The sequence below is a fragment of the Colias philodice genome, chromosome 13 (genome assembly GCF_061535455.1).
Source record: "Colias philodice isolate Cphi_HAF_F1 chromosome 13, ilColPhil1 Martin Lab GWU primary, whole genome shotgun sequence".
Taxonomy (NCBI): domain Eukaryota; kingdom Metazoa; phylum Arthropoda; class Insecta; order Lepidoptera; family Pieridae; genus Colias; species Colias philodice.
This window is the reverse complement of record NC_143098.1, coordinates 7,927,554-7,950,522: the sequence shown is the minus strand read 5'-3', so window position 1 is coordinate 7,950,522 and position 22,969 is coordinate 7,927,554. Positions and strand designations below refer to the sequence as shown.

The following is a 22,969-nucleotide window of genomic DNA, read 5'->3' as shown; positions in this document are numbered from 1 at the left end:
ATTATAAAATTGACTTGTACACCTTGGACTTGACAAATAGCCGAATTGGAAACTCCTGTAATAAGTTTTCATAAAATTATATTTTAATCAACAAACAATATTATAGTTACCTATTTATAACATTTTTAATTTAAAGTATCAAAACGGGTAAGTCCAATTTAGCAATATAATCTTTCACGCGCTTTAAAATTGAAAATTGTGATGTGTTTGACCCTTCTTCATCGAATATTTTTCTATACACATTGTAAACAACACCTCTTGCTTGAGATCGCAGCGGTTTTATCGACATTTCGAAGATTTTGAAAACAAAATCCTAAAAATTATAGTCTGTCAACTATTTAAGTTATAAACAGACGTTCGAACTGGTGCGACCGGACCACCGTACTCGTGCGGTGCGATCGACTCGCCACACGACCGCACCGCACCTAGGGTTGCCAGTATTTGATTTAAGGGTTAACAGCATCAAAAATGCGAGTTTTAGTTATTTTTTACGGGAGACAAATAAAACAGCAATGTTAAATAGAGAAAATTTATTTTTGGCATTTTTATTTGCTGTTGGAAGAAACAGCATTAATTAGCTCTTCATTTTCTAAAGCGAATGTATAAAAATCTTTGCACGATAATTTAAAATTACATTTAATTAATTTGCAGCTTCGCCTTTACAGTTTCAATATGAATATTCAATCGGTTTCAGCTATCCGTCCTGCCCCCCTAGTCAAGAGGCTTTCTGTTAGCGTAGCGTTCAATAGAATAGACTACGAATGTATGAGATTGACGTAAGCTGTATATAAACGTATGTATCTACAGCTTACGTCAATCTCATACATTCGTAGTCTATTCCTTTGGTCTATTCTATTGAACGCTACGCTAACAGAAAGCCACTTGACTAGGGGGGCAGGCATTGCCGCACAAAGAAAATATTCTTTGTTTAAAAATTACGATCAAATTTACGATTTTTAAAAAAACATTTAAAATATGTATTGGAATTTTCGTGGCCGACTAAGATAAATAAATTCGTATAAAAAAAAATAGATACACTAGATAATTTATTATGTTGCTAATATATGAAGTGATTAAAGGCGCAAATTATCCCTTTTTGAAATTTTCGATATTGTCGATAGAGGCGAAAGTATTGTAATTTTTACTGGTTTTCGTTTTTATATTATATGCAGGCGTTAGTAGAAGCTCTGTTTAGTACCAAAAGAAACCTTGAACTGAGTTCTACATGTAACAAAAATACCACATTCTAGCCACGAAGTTATTACAAGTTAAAGATTTTCAAAGAATGTCAGGGTTGCCCCTAGTAAACAAAATTATATATATCATCTATCTATTACCAAGTTTTTGTTTATGTTTTAGTCGTTAGTTATAGTCGATATTTTAATATTATTCAATATATTATTATAGGTAGGTACTTGATCTTTATAATATGTAATAAATTAACTGAACAAAAAAAAATATCTTAGATTTTTAAGACAATTCAATAATATCAAATTAATCTCCTTTTTTTGTGAATATTTCGAACATTGATCATAGTACCTAATCTCATTAAAAGTCAAACCGAATTCTTTGAAAATCTATTTCACGTAATAAATTCGTGGTTAGAATGTTGTATTTTTTTCACATGTAGACCTCAGTTCAAGGCTTCTTTTGGTACAAGTACAAGTACAACCATTGAAAAGAAGAAAACGAAGAGAAAAGAATGGGCAAAATTATATTTAAAAGACAGGGATTCATTCAGACATATAAGACATATATTAATCTTTTTTTCAGTAATAGCCACGTCATCCGACGCCATCGCCATTGATAACGATCGACCGACGTCCGTTTTGTTTGGCGGTAGAACTGTGACTAAAGCTGTAATAAGTATAATATAGTCTATGACTTAAGCGCTGTCCGGTGCGATCGCCCGTCCACACGCGCGAATTTGGTACGGTCCGCACCAAGTTCGGAAGAAAAAACCATCGGACCGACCGTACCGTCAATAATAATAATTATGTCCGGCGGACCACTGTACACATGATCGAATATGGTCCGGAGCGCACCAAGGTCACGGTGCGGTCCGTACCAAATTCGAACGTCTGTTTATAACTTAAGAATTGCTTTTTGACAGCTCGACGGGTGATACCAGAAGTGATGTTCAAAAGATTATCGATTGTGATACCATTTCAATTATAAATTCAAAATATTATCATAAATCGAATCAGGTACGTAAATAATAATTACAACGTAAACGTACTAATAAGATATGTAATAATAAGACCACATATCTATGCATTGTATGTTAAAACTAAACTAAACTAATATTTTATTATTTATTGGTTTCTATCTTACAATTTGGTTGTCTTTACGTTTAAATTATATAACATAATAGAAGAGTTTTTCTGTATCGGATATATTTTACAGAGTATTTCTATCGATTATTTTAATCGACCCATCATTGAATAATTCTGTGTAGGCATCACTAAGTGGGCGGGACCTCACCTGTCCATGAAGTACGATAATTATTTGTATGTCATTTTAACATAGACAATACAATCCTTCATAGGCGTGAAGCTGTCAAAAAGCAAATAATATAATGGACCGTAGACAGAGAAACCAATAGACAAATTGATATCTTATGTCGCATTCACACAAGAAAAAGAGCAACTTATGCCGGTGTTGAGTAAAGAAATGAGAGAGAACGATAAAATTTTTTGTTTCACCCAGCGTGCCACTTTTTTCAAGAAAAGAAACCTACTTTGCTAAACAAAGTTTGACAGCTAACTATCGTCTTCCCTAAAAATATAGTTTTTACATGTTATAAGTTAGAAGTAATTCATTGTGTTTGGTTTTGCATAATTTAAACTTACCGTTAATACCTTATAAAATAATACCATGGTGCGGTGTAGTGTTAAAGGGTGTAAAAGTGATAGTGGAACGAAAATGCCTGGATTGTCTTTTCACTCGTAAGTATACAACTCTTTATCAGTTAATAGGCCTTCATGATACTTTAGCGTGTTAATATATTGTGTATCACGTGCTGTTGACTTGAATACATTGTTTAAAAACCACAAAAATAACAATTATAAATTTTAACCTAAAAAATTTTGTGTTGCCAACTTTTCTACAAATTATTACCCACTATTATGGGAAATCTTAATATATATAAATCTCGTGTCACAATGTTTGTCCTCAATGGACTCCTAAACCACTTAACCGATTATAATAAAATTCGCACACCATGTGCAGTTCGATCCAACTTGAGAGATAGGATAGTTAAAAACATGTAGGTACCACGGGCGAAGCCGGGGCGGACCGCTAGTAATAATATATATTCTGCAGTGTGTATTTAATTAAATATCTGAAATATTCAATGGCTTTTTCCAGTTTTCCTGGACCGGATAATTTACGAAAAATTTGGATTGTAGCTACAGGACGAACAGCTTGGAAACCAAAACCGTCATCAAAAATTTGCAGCAACCATTTTGAGAAAAAAATGTTGATCTAAAAGAAAAAACTTACAATGCTATATCCTTATGCTGTACCTATTCTGGTAAATATTTAGTGGCATATTAATCTTATCAATTAAAGTCTCAACTTTTATATTATGTTTTATGTTTTTAAAATTTAATCACCTGTAGAAAAACATTATTTTGTGCATTTTATTACTTTTATAGACATTTTATTATTATATTATTTTATTATATATATATTATTTTACATTTATAGACAAATGTTAACTAACGAAATTTTTTTGAACTTCCGTCCTTATTGCACATTAAAAAAAATGTTTAAATAATTGTCGGTAAAATATTTCACTTTTTGGAGCCCTTCATATAAATATACTTAACAAGATCGCGCCATAAAAGTTTAAAAAATGTTAATACTTTGTTTATAATATTTTTTTCAAGTTAAGTAACTTGAACAAAAAACTAGAAATTTCTAGTGTTTTGTTAACTTGAAAAAATTTTTTCTTAGAAATTTCTAGTTTTTTGTTAACTTTTTGTTAAGTACATATAACACGCATTGATTATAGGAAGATGCATAAGGCCACCCAGTAAGGACTTGTACCCAGTAACGATTGCGACATCGCGCACACCTGCGGTTCCAGAAAGTATTACGGCAATCACCACCACCGCAACGCTGCCCCGCCGAAGTCAATGGACGCTCTTGGTTCCAACATTGAACCGGAGGGACGTAGTTAATTAAGTTAGAGATAATTTAAATGTAATTTTTTTATTACAATAAATTATTATTAAGTAAATTTCGTTTTTTTGCGCCTTCGCGGGTTGGTCAATATAATTAAAGTGTGTATCTGTTAATTTACGAAAATAAACATTATTTTATTTATTTTATTTTATAAAAAATAATAAACAATCGAGTTTTCATCTGCATTATCATTACATACACATTTTCATATGGGATTATGATAATGATATATGTACATATTATATAATACATAGGTATGTGTAAATACATAATATGTATTACCCATCTAAAAGTAATATGTTTATTATATACTAGCTGCGCTCCGCGGTTTCACCCGCGTGTCTCCACTCCTGTTGGTCTTAGTGTTACGGTACAATATAGCCTTCCTCGATCAATGGGCTATCTAACACTGAAAGAATTTTTCAAATCGGAATCAAAGTAGTTCCTGCGAATATCCCTTCCCTACTCACCTTCACCCCGTCCCGTACTACGCCTCCTCATTGAATTATACAGTATACCTACTATTTTCTGTAAATTGACACTTTTAAAAATTCGTTATAATATCTTTTGAATGGAATATCGCGGACTTTCTTGTAGATATTGATCCATTCTATAATACCGTAGAACATTTTTTTGTTCTATCTTCAATAGATTCCGCAGCGCACGCGATGACAGAATTTTTATTAAGGATACATTATTGCATTTTTGGTAAGGATCTCTAATTTTTTTGAAAATGCAATATAGCCTATGTTGCTCAGTGAAGATGCAGCTTTCTAATGGTGAAAGAGTTTTTGAAATCGGTCCAGTAGTTTATGCGTGAAAACCATACATACATACATAATTACAAACCTTTCCTCTTTATAATATTAAGTATAGAAATGTAAGTATGTATCTACATAATATCATTATGTGGATATCTCATTATTATCCACTTAAGTGAATAATGATATTGAGAGATTTGTATCTTACAAATTGTGGGGTAAATTTTCCCTCATACGGTAACCCTAAATATTGTGACGTAATCTTTTCTATCCCTTTCTGCGACACGCATTGCCGGTGTCTATTGGATTCTCCGTCTACGATAATGGACAGAGTATAATCATCAACACAAATAATTTGACAACCAATTTGATAGTTGTCAAATAAAGTTGCCACATGAAAATCTTTTATTTTTTAAATATAAATATGCCATTCTGGTAGACCTATAACATATTATATATTACTAGAGGTCCACCCCGGCTTCGCCCGTGGTACATATTTCGCAATAAAAGGTAGCCTATGTCGTTTCTCGGGTATCAAAATATCTCCATACCAAATTTCATGCAAATTGGTTCAGTAGTTTAGGCGGGATTGAGTAACAGACAGACAGACAGAGTTACTTTCGCATTTATAATATTAGTATGGATTAGGGACACATTCAAAATCAAGCAGCAAAATTTAAATTTATCAATTTTTGAAAAAAAAATCGTTCCTCGATAGCGGAAAAAAAAAACAGCAAAACACCGCGGCCCGCGCGCCGTACTGGAATACTGGTACAGTAGCTAGCGCGCGTACTGGCAAAATTTTGTAGAGATTGTCTAATCTAAAAATGAACGCCCCTCCACTGTGTTTACGCTCACATTCAAAGTACGTGTATAGACGCAATACACACAAATTGGTCTGCCTCATTGGTCGTTCAGTCCTCCAGTCCCGTCCATGCCCGAACGACAGGACCAGTTGGCCAACTAGTGCATAAATGACGCGATGCACGACAGAACGGACGTGTCATTCCGTACATAGCGCGCTCTCCCCGCCATACAATGCTAGGCACCTGAACTGATCGCCCGATTAGTTGACAAATCAGTGCGCGAGTGTCAAAGTTTGCAGTAGAATCGACGCGCGCACACATATAAAGTGGTTCAATAATTATTTGTCCTCACACATTGAAACAATTAAGTTTAGTGGAGGGGCGTTCATTTTTAGATTAGACAATCTCTACCGAAATTTCACCGTATTTTAACAGTTTTTAAAATATTTATTACGTATGGATAGCATGGTCTTCTGTAAATAATTTATACAACAAATCATTTTTATACATATTCATTTTTAATTTCATTCATATAAAAATAATAATTGTAACTACTTACTTACCTTACTACTTACAATAAAAATCTATGATACTGAACAGTTTTAACCGTGATCCATAAACTACGGCCAATGCAGATTTTAAACGTGGATAATATTATTTTATGATAGGTAATTGATAACACAATTAGACGTGCCTTGAATACTATGAATATTCTCGTGCTTTACCGACTGTGCGTTTCATGAAAGAAACGAATCTTCAATGGCGGCCAAAGCTGATTAGCTGACACTGACATATGGTTGGGTCAGTAAAAAATAAAATAAAAATAATGTAAATTGATAATTATATTATTAATTATTCCAAATTTTTTATTGACAAACTTTTTAAAGTGAAACTTTTATTACATCGTCTCAAACTTTTTGGTCTGTGTAGCGCATGTCGCGTGTATCGCGGCTGCCGAGTAGGTATACCTACTCGGCAGCCGACCGTCACCTGACTCCTGAGCGCTACACAAAGCAGTGTTCGGAAGTCGGAACCGTTCGAACAGTTTCACTTTTACCGTGGTTTCATAAAACCACACAACATTTTTTTGTTATGGTATTTGTTTATTTAAATTAATTATCATATTTACGTATACAGAATGCAACAAAATCCCCATAATACTTGTAATGAAACTGAACAACTTTTCCCAAAGAACATATTTTTGTCAAATTCCAATAAAACATAAATTTATGATAAAAACTATTATAGGGAAAATCAAATACATTTTATTGATTTTAGTTTTCCCTATTTTTTTTGTATGCCGTACGGCCGTGTGTAAGCGAGAGGGAATGATAAGCGCTGCCATTTAAGATTAGTTTCTTTAATGAAATGCGTTATACCTACCAATAAATTGCATCGATTGTGGGATATTAGACATTTAGATTATGTTGCGCTGCTACTACATGTATATTATAATTTACCGATATTGAGTTACTATAATAATAGCTCAATGTTTACCGATCTGTTTTTTGAACTTATAATTATGTATTTAGGTACTATTTTAGTGCTATATTCGTTCTAGATTAGTTTTAGCTAAAAATTTGTTTAAGCTACCTATTGCATAGCTTTTATCGCGGGCCTTGAGCGCAGGGACTGAATCCAGAAATTCCGTAACGAAAAAATCTCACGCTCCCCACTCCGACGGGAACAGAGGTGTGGCTTGAAGGCATGTGCATGCTATGCAATAGCTTTACCGCGCCAGTCCCCAGTCTTTTTTCTATTATGGCCGGTTTACACGGGCTTAATATCTAAGTGCTTAGTGCTTGTCACTAATACCATATTCCAGTGTGTGAAACTGTTAGTTCAAAGTTTAAGTTCTTAGTACTTGTATCTGTGATTAGGACAAGTCAATAGAAATGTATCCCTTAATATAGTCAATAGATCCCACTTACGAAGCGACAAGTCTACACCTTATTGCGAAGTCTATCGCTAGATAACCGTGTAAACAGCTCGACAAATTGAATGAAAAATCATTTAGAATGACTGGTCTCTAAATCGAAATCTAAATAATGGTTAGGGAGCCAGAAGCAGATTTTATGACCAAGTTCCTCTCAAGCGGTAATTAGTAAAATGCATCAGAGTATAGTATTATAAAGCCTCGTGAACGTCAGCTGGAGCTCGGTTGGGGGGATGAGCGGCTGTAGCCTCCCACGCACGTAGGAAAAAAAAATACATTCATTCATTTCCTCTCAGCTAAAAATTTGTCAAATTGTAGCTAACCCAATATCTCAACGAAAAAAAATAATCAGCTGGTTACAGCATGGTGTATTATACGTCAGCTGGTGGCTCGAACATGAAAAAAAAAATATTATTTTCCGTGATTTCCTCTCAAACAAAAATTTACCTGATGATAGCTTATATGTAACTGTGGATAAATATATAAGTCAGCTGGCTGTATCTTGGTGGAAAAACCGTCAGCTGATACTTTGAAACTTATTACATAGGAGTTAGACAGAAGCATCTATTGCCAATTTATATGCATCAGCTGACTAGATTTTCCTCAACTTATTGCTAGCTGATTCTTTTATTTATCGCATCAATATATTTTTAACACTCTCACTCACAAATTTTCATCTGAGAGGAAATGACGATATCTTTATGGAGTTTCTTGCCGGTTCTTCTCCATAGATACTGCTTTCCGAATCGGTGGTAAATTTAAAGAATGTAATGACGATTCAAAAGTGATTCTGGAAGAAGTCTAATTGAATAAATAAATGTTTGAGTTTGAGTTTGAGTTTAATTATTCGACATTACGCTTCAATATAAGAGTTGAGTTGAAATAAACATTCAGTATCAATAGTTTTGAAACGAATAAGTATGTAATCAAATAATTTTATATATTTAAATAATTAAATAATCAATTAGCAATAAATGAACTAGTTACTCGATAAATAATATTTATTATATAAACTTGATAAAAAATTATAATGAGATTTATTCGTTTTCGCTCTGACAACCCTCCATGGGTTTTTATCTTCCATATATTCCTTAATGCTGTAATAGGCTCTCTGAACTCATACGTTTTTTACATAATTTTTAAATTTAGCACTACTAAACTCTTTAATACTATGAGGAATTCTGTTGTAAAAAAGTATACCTTGGCCCATAAATTAATTTTTAACTTTAGCTAACCGGTAAAATGGCATTTCAATCAATTTTATTTCTGTTCCTTGTGCCATAACGGTGTCTTATCTCCTACTCTTGTGTGTAAGTCTGCGTTTTTGTGTACATATAAAATATTATTAAATATATACTGTGATGGTACAGTGAGGATACCAGTATTCTTAAAGAGATCTCTTAGTGAGTCCCTAGCACGTAAATTATAATATATAGAGCGTATGGCTCTTTTCTGTAATATAAATATAGTTTCTATATCTGCAGCCCTGCCCCATAGCAGAATTCCATAGGACATAATGCTATGAAAGTAGCTAAAATAAACCAATCTAGCCGTGTCTTCATCGGTGAGATGCCTTATTCTTCGAACTGCATATGCAGCTGAACTAAGCTTAGCAGCGGTGGTGGCAACATGGGCCCCCCATTGTAGCTTCTCATCTAGTGTCAAACCAATCACAAGAAAAACAGTGGAATCCACAGGGTATAATACCTCCCCGTTTAAAATAATATCCCTTTTCACCTTTTTTACATTTGGAAGGATAAATTCTACACAATTTGTTTTTTTTTTTTGCATTTAATAATAAATTATTAGCAGTGAACCAATTGGATATGCGTAAAAGAGCAGAGTTTATTATATTGTTTTTTTTATCGAGTAACTAGTTCATTTATTGCTAATTGATTATTTAATTATTTAAATATATAAAATTATTTGATTACATACTTATTCGTTTCAAAAATATTGATACTGAATGTTTATTTCAACTCAACTCTTATATTGAAGCGTAATGTCGAATAATTAAAGATATCGTCATTTCCTCTCAGATGAAAATTTGTGAGTGAGAGTGTTAAAAATATATTGATGCGATAAATAAAAGAATCAGCTAGCAATAAGTTGAGGAAAATCTAGTCAGCTGATGCATATAAATTGGCAATAGATGCTTCTGTCTAACTCCTATGTAATAAGTTTCAAAGTATCAGCTGACGGTTTTTCCACCAAGATACAGCCAGCTGACTTATATATTTATCCACAGTTACATATAAGCTATCATCAGGTAAATTTTTGTTTGAGAGGAAATCACGGAAAATAATATTTTTTTTTCATGTTCGAGCCACCAGCTGACGTATAATACACCATGCTGTAACCAGCTGATTATTTTTTTTTTGTTGAGATATTGGGTTAGCTACAATTTGACAAATTTTTAGCTGAGAGGAAATGAATGAATGTATTTTTTTTTCCTACGTGCGTGGGAGGCTACAACCGCTCACCCCCCCAACCGAGCGCCAGCTGACGTTCACGAGGCTTTATAATACTATACTCTGATGCTTCTGACGAATTATCTCTTGAGAGGAAATAATGAACCCAATTTGCACCTGGCTCCCTAACTATAACAAGACACATAGAAGTGCTTGTCATAATTCGTATGAAAACCGCTGTCGCCAAAATCAACACATTTAAACCGATAGCTAAACAGTACACACAAGTAAACTATGCCTTTTATTGGACAGCTTAATTTAAAATTTTAGTGAAAACTAACTTAAATATTTAATTAAGCTTTTTAATATGTATCCTAACGCACGAATTTACGGTTTATTTTAGAATAACATCCCTAAGTAGGTATATGAGACGTTTTGTTTATTTTTGCTCCAATACGCAAAAATTCGGCTTTTCTACAACAGAGGTTGTCAATTTTCAATAGATTTAACTTTGAACATAAACTCATAGGAATAAGGTTGAAATTTGTGTTAAACGTGATAATAAGAATGGTCGACTGTGTCATTCATTGTTATTTCGATTATTATGGTGACACTCGTAATACTTGTAAATATTCTATAATTTTAAGAAAAAACGGCAATATTTATAAACAAAAATACTTACCGGTGAAATTTTATTCCATAATTAGTATAATTACAATTTATGGAAGAATTTCCGCACTGGGAAATGCTGTAACACACCATGTTTACTCACGCACGTGTCAGGAACAACTGAACAAGCGACCACCAAGCGACGAACAGACTTGTGGCATGGTAACCACCTGAGCGGCGACAATGTCACGCGCGCTTACCACTTCTATTGCCTTGTTATTTAGATTTCTATGCTCTAAATAAACCACCCTAATACTTTCTACTAGTGCCTAAGTGTAAGTGGTTACATCGTAGGTACTGGTCAATGATGAGGGCAATTATTGCGCCTTAGTTAAGCGACAAGCAATAAGCTCTTAGTACGGAGCTCGTATAAACCGGGCGTTAGTTACTTTATACCAAAATCTCATACCTGAGATGTATTCTATTATAAATACCAGACCACAGCCGCCAAGAAGTAAACAATAACACTGAAATATTCCTTTCAGATCATTAATTCCTAAAGCCTTGACAGGCGCGTCCTCTTTAATATCATTAAATCGGTATTCCATCCATTTATTAATTAAACCAGCTTCGAATAGAGCTAACATATATTTATTGTATCTTTCTGTTATTGGTGAGTGTTTTGGTAATATCATTTGAAGATAGTGACTGTGTATTCTGTCTTGTCTCGCTACATGCAAATACTGCTCTCCTTTATCGTTTAACCAATTCCTTTCCAAATAACGACCAAAAGCACAATCAATTATACAGAATCTTTGACTATCGTTTTTCAAACGATTTGGACAAGTAAACATATTTTGTACAGCAACCACTTTACTGTTAATTTTCCTAAATCGCTCTTCATTATCAGGTAACACCACGTCTGGCGACGCAATTCCTTCTATCTTATAATCTTTAGCTAAAATATCTTCAAATGTATCAACCTCTTTTCCCTTCTTTAGAACAGAAAATAAAGATATGATTGCGGCTTGTGAAGAAAAATTAATAACAAAGAAACACCAAATTGCTATTGATAGAAAAATTCTAAAACTACCTCGCTTCGGTGGTTTATGCAAACTAATTGAAAGTACAGTTCTAAAGCAATTGACGAGATCTTTTCCAAGCTGATCTAATGTAAATGTTTTCGTTTGTTCTATAGTAAAGATAACAAATGCTATCCAAGTGCAGAAGAAGCAGAGCAAGAACTCGATAATTATATTATAATTATTTGTAAATAAATTGCTATCAAATACATCGGTTTCAAAATCGGCCCGATGAGACATGAAACATACTCCACTATGCGCAAAGGGCACGGTGTTATCCACTTCGACAACCATTATATCAAATTGATACAACGGTACTAAGTTCAAGTCTCTTTTCCTTTGTGTAAAATAGACAATTTCTCTAATATTCATTTCGTAATTGAATGTATCGTATAGCATATCTTTGTTAATGGAAATATCTATTGTAAAATTCATAAGTCTTGCCATCGTATTCCAAATATTTCCATCTCTTTTACGCATAAAATAAGACCCATTGCCAAGATTGTCAATTTCCAGAAACGGCTTAATCTGTACAGCGAAACCGATCATGGTATAGTTGTGTAAATCCTTGCTTACATCATGAAATAGTTTGAGATCCTCTACAGCCTCCTTCTCGCCGTATTTGATAGAATAGGTTTCAAATCCGATGCAGGTTCCTAGATTATTTGTCCGGAATTTTGAATGCAATGAGACGTTATAGCAACTCAGCTCACATTGAAATCCATTTTCAAAACTTCTCACGGGTATCGAAACTTTTCTTGTTGTCCAACAACCAAAATTATTTTCGAGCATAAAATATTCGCTTATATAAGGATTGTAATAAGATATATACATAACTTTTTCCATATCATCATACTGCATTATTATAGCGTTAATAGCTTTAAAATACCAAAACGCAAAAAATATATTTGCGTTTGCAAGTTTGTCATATGGAAAATGATAGAACAAAATAACGTTTGCAAGCGGATGCCAGTACGGCAGAGTAACGAGTTTAAGCATAGCATTTTCAAATTGTTTTAATGTATAGCAATTAAGAACTATAGTATTTGAAGGGTATGGTACGACATCTTCTATTTGTTCATCTATTTTCTCAATATCCGTTACAGTAAAACAGACGTTCATCCTTTTCAATTCTATGTACAGTTGGTCTGGAAAAACTCCAACAAAGAGAAATATATTTCTTCCATTGGGTTGTAAGTTCTTTGTAATGAGCGTACTCTGCAAAAAAATAAATAAGAAATTAATAAAAAGAAATGACAAACTTTATCATTATAATTTTCGTACTAAATATAATCTTTAAAATATGTACTCACAAGCATTTCAATTTTTTGTTTCTCTATATCATAACTTTCATCTTGTATACTTATACTTCCAAATGCGTAATTGATCGCGTTTAGCATAAGAATAATTTTTATTATCTCTTTCATGTTATTGTGGGTAGCTAAATGAACATGTAAAAACCCCTGATCACTTATATAAGGATCCGAATGCAATTATTATAATGTAGAACCATCGAATTTAGATAAATGTGATAGATAATAATTTTCATCAAATCAAATAAGCTTAACTTTCACGAAACTTCAGGATTAAGAACAAAATATTATCATATATTATTCAAACTTAATAACGTTAATGTACCTATATGAAAATAAGGCAACACTAAGTAGTTTAGGAAATTGGTAATGACTGATTAAAAAATAATGTTTTTAAACAAACACCATATTATATTGCTTTATTTAATAACAAAACAAGAAAATATTAAAAAAATAGGTACTTAATTTATAATGTTTTCCCTTATCATTAATGGAAACAAAATGTAAAAGGCTTAAGTATTGAATATTGGTTTTCACAGAATTTTGCCGGGAAGGCATTTTATAAGGTTGTTGCTTACATAATAGTTCTTTGAGACATTATTTACAAATTTACTTAATCAAATACAATAATATAGCCCGCCTAATTTTCACACACAAAAAAATGTGAAAGTCGTTAATATTATTTGGCCCTGCAATAAAATATTATTTTGAATAACATAATTCTCTAAATAATTTTACTACAGATTATTATATGGCAACACTGAGTTGTTTAAAAATACAATAAAACAGAACTAGTTTTGTCCATCAATACATGGTATCATCTGCTATATTTATTTGTCGTAATAGAATAAAATGCAATAATAATTATTTATTTAATACAACCACTACCACACCTCGACAGACGGTGCTAAAATATAAAATAGTAATGAAAATTTGTTCATTCCTACCAAAACCAATAGTTTCTCAAAGAAGTATAAAATAGTATAACAGCAAACGTTATTCCCTAAGATACGGTTGTAAATTTTCCCAAGCGCGATCTATTTGCTGTTGGGTGTATTCATAACTCCAGTACGGGCTAAAAACAATATTGGCCATTGCAATTTGTTCCGAGTTCGTTGGTTGCGCATCCACGCGTTGCCTAGCTTCTTCTTCCGTTTGATTGTTTCTCACTTGCAATCGTTTTATTGCCTGCAATTAAACATAAATAGAGGTATGTAATAATTATAAGCAAGATTTAATTTATATATTACAATACAAGGTATAATATATAATTTACTAGCTGCGCTCCGCGGTTTCACCCGCGCGGCTCCGCTCCTGTTGGTCTTAGTGTGATGATATATAGCCTATAGCCTTCTTCGATGAATGGGATATCGAAAACCGAAAGAATTTTTCAAATCGGCCCAATAGTTCCTGAGATTAGCGCGTTCAAACAAACGAACTCTTCAGCTTTATAATATTATGTATAGATTAGCCTCGTCGTTTCGTCGCATACACTTATATACATATCGCATACATATTATACAGTTGTCAGTATACCTATACAGTTTTAATAATAATCTTCTTAATATACTATTAAAGGCGTAAGTTTTTAAGTATGGATGTATGGATGTTTGTTACTCTTTCACGTAAAAACTACTGAACCGATTACAATGAAATTTAGCACACATATAGAGGGTAACTTGGATTAACACATAGGATAGGTTTTATCCCGGAAATCCCACGGGAACAGGAACTATGCGGGTTTTCCTTTGAAAACGCGGGCGAAGCCGCGGGCGGAAATCTAGTAGAGTATATATATACATGTAGATAGTGTTTACCTCCTCTGGTGGTATAATAACAGCCCACAATTGGTGACAGTACTCGTACCACTTGGCGCGAACCATGACTGCAGCTTCCATCACCACCACCTTGTAACCCTGTTCCCCGAGTATTCTTATCCTATTCCTTGCCTCCTCTATAATCGCTGGCCATACTGTCTGGTTCAGTCTTTCTAATTTACTCTGGTTAAAAGTTACAAGTATTTTTTATTAGCTAAGAGAAATTAAATCCTAGGTGTTTTTTATCTTGTTTATGTGCTCAGATAATATTTTATATAACTGGATTTTATATAGCTTTATGTAGCTCAATATCGGATTGATTTTAAGGATTCTAGGTATGTATAAACAAACAGAAAATTGGTGTTAAAAAGGGAAAGTTGCATTGAATTAAGTATTATTTTTGTTATTATAAAGAGAAAAATGGAGAAACAAATAATAAAACTAGTACAAACAATAAACTTCCTCATTTTACTTTAATAATTAATAAAAAAATACCTTTTAATAAAAAATATCTAACCTTATCACTAAATACAATCTGGCCCAGTTTCCTCCTGTCCACCTCCCCATCTGGAGTGATAATATCACTCCCAAATGTCTCTGCTAACGTTCTATTCAATGGCAAGCCTGGTTTGTACAAATCGTGTGCGATTAAATCACAATTTACTACGGCAGCACCTTTTAACCTAAAATTTAATATGATTACCTAAAATTTAATGATTAAATTTTTTTTTGTTTAATTCAGTCTGTCTATAAAATTAATTTTTTTTTGTTGATCAAACCGTGAAAAGTAATTTATCTCAGTAAACACGAATGAAAATAGAGCAATTAAAACCAGAGACTTTAGAGCGGGGGCACACGATGCGTTGCGGTGGCGGTGCGGCGCCGGAGCGGTGTCGCTGCGTCGTCTTACATAGAAATATCTGTGGCATGTCACACGATGCGCTCCGGCGCCGCACCGGACTTGTAACCACCAAGACGAGGCGGGGAGGGGTGAATGCGGTGCGACGTCGGAGCGGCACCGCTCAGTTGTTTTGCGTCACAAGGAAGGACACGCTGTGCAACGCTGCTACGACGCCGCTGCGACATAACAACGTTACGGCGCCGCACCGCTCGTGTGCCCACTGACACGGTGAAATCCTTGCGGTGCGGCGCCGCAACGCATCGTGTGCCTGTGCCCTTAGTCTTGCAAAATATAGTGCATTGTGTAGTTTATGATGGATAAACAATCATGGCCTTAATAATGGCAGTTTGTTGTGACAAAGATTAGTAAAAAATAACAGTAGAAATAACAATATAAAACCATCTAAATTGGTTGTTAAGAATAAAGAAATGAAAGGGGATAGAGCTGGAGCAAAGTATTATTAATTTTTTTCCCTTTACTCACCTTATTTTTTCCGTAATATTACTTTTTCCACTCGCAATACCTCCAGTGAGACCAATCACATATGGCGTTTTAGGAATGTTCGGATTTGGCTGAAAGTAATCATTGTTCATACTTTGTATAGAAAATATATGCGCGAGCAAAGCAAAGAACAAAACAAATGGTCAAGCAAAATTAATCTGTATAGAGATTAAAAAAAATATATACTAATGCAATCAGTAATTCACATAAACCTACCATAAAGTTTACAATTATTATGTTATTATTTTATATTTTATAAAATAATAGCGGTATAATACAAAAAATATACCTGTGGTGGTCTCAACATAGTACCAAGAAGTCTCCTCCTTTGGTTACTAGAACTCAATTTAGCCTCCTCCTCCAAAGAACGCATATCATCTTGTGCAAGACCTATAATGTGTTCATCTAACGGTTGCAAGCTATTCTCTTTCCGCTTATCATTTATCTTCCCTACCGCGCGTGCTGTTTCTTCGCTCACTACTATTAACTATAAATAAAATAATTCAGGTATAAAGTGCTATTAAGTTATATGAAGATTTTTTTTATTTATATTCAAAAAAACATGCAGCTAACATCTCTCGTGTATTCTTTTAAACAGACTAAAATATAAAAACAAGCAAAGGGAAAAAATTGATTTTAGGTGGGGATTGACAGTTATTCTATTCTTTAAAAATATTTTTAAAGTGAAACTTTTATTACATCGTCTCAAACTTTTTGGTCTGTGTAGCGCATGTCGCGTGATGGTCGGCTGCCGAGTAGGTATAAAGCAGTGTTCGGAACCGTTCGAACAGTTTCCCTTTTACCGTGGTTTCATAAAACCACACAACATTTTTTTTTTTCTAGGAATATTTAAAAATGCTATTATAACTTACTTGAATCTTAGGATCATCCTTAGTTGGTCCATACATATCCTGAATTGGGAGGACATTGTATTCTAAATCTGGATTTATGTCAGTTAGAAAATCACGGACTGCTTTAATTCTCTTTTCAACGGGTTCTATAAGCTCCCATAATACCTTAGCTGGAACACAAATTACAATATGGAATTTGTGAATAAATAAAAAAAAAATAATGAGCATGTTGTTTATTATTGTTTAAAAATTATTAAAGCGACTTAGCGATTATGAAACTATTTGTGACAAAATATTTTAACATGAAGAAAAATTTTAAATATGAAGTTTTAAATTTAATTTTGTCTTTTTCTTCAACTTTAAGATAACACTTTTTTATATGTTTAAAACAATAGCTTATCTTTAAGGTGAAATCAGTTAATCTGTTGTACAAAAGTTCACTTATTATCAATTTTAGTACCCAACATCAAATATAATAATTTCATGTACAAGACTGAGTTACAACCTTAACACAGATACTAATCAGATAGCCAAATCAGAAAATCCAACTTAATACCTGAATAGTTATGAAATTAAAACTGAAAAAGCATTAAGTAATTCTTACTTTTAATCATATTTACATCAGTAACTCCAACTGTGACATGCTTCTTTGCCCTTAAAGCTGCTTGGGACAAAAGTATTTTGTGTCCATTGTGAAGCCTATCAAATGTCCCACCCAACGCTACATAGTCATAAGTTTTTACAGACTGACTGACGGAACATTCACCATTATTGTCACTATCTGTAAAATAAAAAAAAAATGTGTGCGTGTACTAGTGTACACACGTTTATTTTATGCAACTTTACAGAAATACGTCGAATCACGCGTAGTAGGGATAAGAAAAAGATGGCGCGTAACGGAAAAATGTGACGCGTAACGAAAAAATGTTACACTAAATTATTTTTTTCCAACCCCGATAAAGAAGTTTCACTTCAAAATCACAATTTTAATGAAGTTAAGTCAAAAATAAATTATTTGTATTAGTACACATTATAACACTCATTATTAGCTACTAGCTGTTCCCTGCAGTTTCACCTGAATTGCTCCGCTCCTGTTGGTCTTAGTGTCATGATATATAGCCTATAGCCTTCCTCAATAAATGGGCTATCTAACACCGAAAGAATTTTTCAAATCGGACCAGTAGTTCCTGAGATTAGCGCCTTCAAACAAACAAACAAACACTGTGCTGCATCTAAAATAAGGCATAAAAATACTGAAGCTGTTGAATAACCAGCTCAGAAAAAACTTCAAAACTAAGCCATTTTATTTAAAAAGAATATTGTTCTAAAGATTTGAGTTTATAAGTATTGTTGTTCATAACAAGTAAAACATAACCTTGGTCTTGACTTTATTTTTTACTTCTTGATAATTCTTATTATATTAAAAGTATTCTAATTTTTTCACTAGTATAATATTTTAAACTTACCAATCATTAATGTTTGATGGTCCTTATTCAAATTTGATACAACTTGTTTCAGTCCTTCTAGATGTTTATCTAAACTACTTTCATATAATATTAAGTCAATTGCATGATTTGTTTTGATTTTCTGTTGATCTTCTATAGGGTTGAGCAATAATCTTACATCTATATTTGAAGTTTGTACTGCAGCCTGTAATATGATATATTATAGGAAAAAAAAATTATAAAAAAAATCAATATTTCTCAATTGGTGGAATATCATACATTACTTATTATAAAGTACTGAGAAAATTTACCTTAGAATAAATATTTACTATCTGCTTATTTAAAACAGATAGAGAATTCTCCTTTCCATCCAAATATTTTATGTACAGTATATTTTTTACAAATCTTGATGATTTTAAACAGAAATTATATGTTTTCGCAGCACTTGATACAAACAATAATCCGTTAGCAGCCATTGCATCTAAAAATTAATATAAAAATCAGACTGAATACAATCAAGAAGATTATGTATCTGACTGGAACACCTACCTGATACATGACTTTTCATTTTCATTAAATATGCTATTGTAATTGATAGAATAATAACAGCAACTGCTACAGTATAAAGTTTGTTGTACATTACTGCACTAAACAACAAAATTTGTCAGCTAACATAGTACTGTTTTAAGATATTAAGATATTCCATTTACCATGATAAGATTAATTACTAAATTAATATGCAGACAATAATTACAAGGAGAACCCCCTTCAAATGATATTTGTAAACTGTCACCTGATGTCTATGAAGTTTACTTACTTACACTTTGCACTTTGAACTGAGAGTTAGGTTAGTAAATAGCAGGTAATTATTTTAATCCATAAACATTTATAAACACTATACGTCAGTTGTGATAAGTAAGTAAATTTAAATACATAAGATTAAGTATCAGCAATTTAGATTGTGGAACTTCATTAGCATTAAACTTTAAAACATATAATATAATATTTCTTTTGTTATACCAAAAAAACATGAATTATTTGTAATGATAAATAGAATAATTTTTAATAAGTTTTAATTAATTTATATTACGGACGAGAAACGAAAATTGAATTATCTAAATAATAGCTACTTCAAGTTTCAACTGTCATAAAACATATGTAGTATGACATTGACATATTATGACAAATGGCAATTATTGACATTATTCATTTTTTCTTCGAAAGATTTAATGGCCTGGTTACGAGACTTTTAAGCCAAGTCTTATTCTTGATCACAAAATATTATGTTCAATGAGATATTTTTCCTTCCTTTGTCCTTATATAACTTAGAAGAGTGGCAATTTTATTTGAGTACAATTCTGCCAATGTGTATTTACACGTTATTTAGATCGTTACAACCGTTACAACCATTGAGATAATATTCCTACGTATGGAGGAGACACCACGAACAAAAACTGTGCGCCATTTTTTTGCTCTAACTAAGTTTTAAAAATTATTATCTATTTAGGTACTTACCAATGAAAAGTTATGTTAGTCACTTTTCCGTATTATTTGCGCAATATCGTAACACACACGAAGTCATATTTGATGCGTTTTACTTTAATACAAATAAAAAATGAGCGTGCAGTTAAGCCATAATTATGGCTTATGTTGAGCGTAACATAAGTGATGTAGGCGGTGTCGTCTCCAATCTCCATATGTATATCTCAATGGTTACAACTGATATTATATGACATTATTCAGACTGTTTTGAGTTTTGACTGCATTTCGATTTCTTGTAAATTATTTTTCAATGATGTTTTACATGACATTAATCCATACTATATACTATATATATTATATTCTATTATACTATATTAATAGTATAAATGCGAAAGTAACTCTGTCTTTCTGTCTGTTACTCAATCACGCCTAAACTACTGAACCAATTTTCATGAAATTTGGTATGGAGATATTTTGATACCCGAGAAAGGACATAGGCCACTTTTTATCCCGGGAAAATTACGCAATCCCGGAAATCCCACGGGAACGGGAACTATGCGGGTTTTTCTTTGCTTGCCTACTCATTTCAGTGTATAACTACCTGGCAAGCAGGTGTAAACAGGTAATTGACTTAATTAGTAGGTGAAAAAAAAAGCATACCTAGGAATATTCTGTGTATCAAAAACTATCAGTCGAATAAATTTCATTTGGTTATCAAAAGTATGAAGGTGATGAAAAAAAATCGATAAAAGTTAATTTAATTAAAAATAGCCGTGACCACTTTTCGATAGGCCTGCAATTATAGGCATATATTATTTTGTTTATAAAAAATATTTAATTAAAAATATCAGATCGGCGAAGGACGATCTCCCACGGGCTCTTAGACCATAAAGGGGTAGATAGTAAAGGTATGTTATTTAAATGACAACAATGTTAATTTAATAATATTTTTATTTTACTATTCAAATGACAATAAAGTCTTATATTAACGTTACCTAAATTGTAAAGCTATGCCAAAATTATGTTTAGGAATAAATACAGAACAGTAAAAAAAAAATTGTTTTTACTGTTCTGTGGGAATAATTAACAATCTCAAAATATATATATTATTACCCCATTAGCCCCAAGCGGCCCGATCGGTCCCAGACACAATAGATTTTCTATTGTGTCTGTGGTTCCGGGGCCTGAGTTACATGTTGGTAGTTATCATTGAGGTACCATGTACTACGTACTAATACTACGTACTAATACGTAATACCTCAATAGTAGTTTTGGATAGTTTCATGATTCATCCACAGAGCATCTAGGTAATAAGTATACGGTTTCATCACGGTCTATTTTGCTTCGACAATTTGGGATTTTTCTATGTCAATTATTCCTATAGTCCTTTCCACCTAAGATGATTTCTGTGACACATTGATTTTTGACACGTGTAGAGATGTCTTTACTGAAATCATATCAATTGTTTCCGATAATCGATAATATTTTATATGGAAATGAAATCGATTTGAATAAAGTACCAAAATTAGTTTTTTCGGCATTTCGCCAACAATTAACTAAGGAAACTTAGCAAACAACAGCAACAAAAAGTCAACAATAACAATTAGTAACATTAACAGAATACCACGTAAAGTATCAATTTAAAAATGCAACTTGTATACCCACTCAAGTGCGGGAGCCATTTTGCAAAAATCGGGTCTTGTGCGAAACCGGCTCCCGGTGCCGCCGCAGTTGGGGTTTTTGGCGGTCCAATATTTTTTTAAAGTCGATTATCTCAGATTCCTTTATCAATAGCACATTTGCAAGTATATATGTATATTCATAGATAATAAAATAGTCTATGCCTTGTCAAAACATGGTAACATTTAAATAAATAAAAACAACTTGGAGCGTTTTCACATTATCCGATCCGATATCGGATATCGGACGCCGATAGCCGATATCCGATATCGGATACAATTTGCCCTTTCACATTGTCCGATAAAATCGTTCCGATATCATCATGAGTGTTGCCAGAAATTTTTAGAGAAAACTAAACTAAATTGCCAGTTGATAAAAAAAGGTATAATTAAAAAAAAATCAAATGTTATATCAAAGTTGTACATGTACATTAAAAATAACTACGATAAAGAAAAACAACTTCAAAAAAGAAAAGTAAAATGTAAAAAAAGATTTGATATCACAAATTACAGCATATTATTTATATGTGTTATTTATTAAATAGTTTTGATATCGGTCATTTGTATAACATAATATACTTATGTTAACACATTATAAATTAAATAAATTTATATCAATACCTACTACAACCTAGTATTAGTTAATAGTTTTAGTAATACATATTTGTAAATACCTTTCAAAATCTATTAAATGTATTTTTAGCAAGACGTACCTAGTCATTTAGTCATTTTTTCACAACATACATTTATAAAAGTTCATGTAGTACCTATGATAAATTTATTAAGTGATACAATCTTTGTTCACATTTTCTTTACTTTTTCTTATTACACTGTAGGTAATATCCTAAAATAATATTGTCACTCGTTCAAATATATTTGTAATATGATCGTTGTAATTTCCTGTAAGTAAAGATACATAAATTATTTTATAGTCATAAGCAATTATTTTAGAATTAAGAGTTTTCAAACTTTGTATTCTTTGTTGTAAATTCAAAATAAAAATAAAATCGGTGTGAAATCTCCTCCTTTTTTGAAGTCGGTTAAAAACAAAGCACTCAATGACAACAATACAATAAACAGCACAACCAACATCCGAGTTGGAGGAGGAGCGAGGCAGAATGAGATAAAATAAAGATGATAGACACTAATGTTTTCGAAGATAGATATTTGAATTTAAGAACGCA

At 32.5% G+C, this 22,969-nt stretch overlaps 2 protein-coding genes and 1 long non-coding RNA gene across 5 annotated transcripts; 1 reads left to right on the top strand and 2 right to left on the bottom strand.

Annotated features, from left to right (window-relative positions):
* Nucleotides 1-2,596: 2,596 nt before the first annotated feature.
* Nucleotides 2,597-4,383, top strand: LOC149483517 (uncharacterized). Its single transcript, XR_016316499.1, has 3 exons — nt 2,597-2,948; nt 3,370-3,535; nt 4,019-4,383. It is a non-coding gene; the product is annotated as an uncharacterized LOC149483517 (long non-coding RNA).
* A 6,678-nt stretch (nt 4,384-11,061) lies between these two features.
* LOC149483516 (uncharacterized) lies at nt 11,062-13,223 on the bottom strand. The gene is made up of 2 exons (XM_089702970.1): nt 13,110-13,223; nt 11,062-13,014 (listed from the first exon to the last, which is right to left on the bottom strand). Exons 1-2 carry the CDS (start codon nt 13,221-13,223, stop codon nt 11,128-11,130), a joined length of 2,001 nt encoding a protein of 666 aa, XP_089559096.1. The 3' UTR covers nt 11,062-11,127.
* A 766-nt stretch (nt 13,224-13,989) lies between these two features.
* Nucleotides 13,990-19,762, bottom strand: Ppat-Dpck (Bifunctional Phosphopantetheine adenylyltransferase - Dephospho-CoA kinase). 3 transcript variants are annotated; one of them, XM_089702582.1, is made up of 10 exons: nt 19,174-19,762; nt 18,936-19,105; nt 18,646-18,829; nt 17,784-17,960; nt 17,201-17,349; nt 16,618-16,815; nt 16,311-16,399; nt 15,444-15,609; nt 14,927-15,109; nt 13,990-14,297 (listed from the first exon to the last, which is right to left on the bottom strand). In XM_089702582.1, the coding sequence occupies exons 1-10, from the start codon at nt 19,262-19,264 to the stop codon at nt 14,106-14,108; spliced, it is 1,599 nt and encodes a 532-aa protein (XP_089558708.1). In that variant the 5' UTR covers nt 19,265-19,762; the 3' UTR covers nt 13,990-14,105. The 3 variants fall into 3 exon arrangements, with proteins under 3 accessions (XP_089558708.1, XP_089558710.1, XP_089558709.1); XM_089702584.1 differs by having other exon boundaries at nt 19,442-19,762; XM_089702583.1 differs by having other exon boundaries at nt 19,446-19,762.
* Between the last annotated feature and the right edge of the window lie 3,207 nt (nt 19,763-22,969).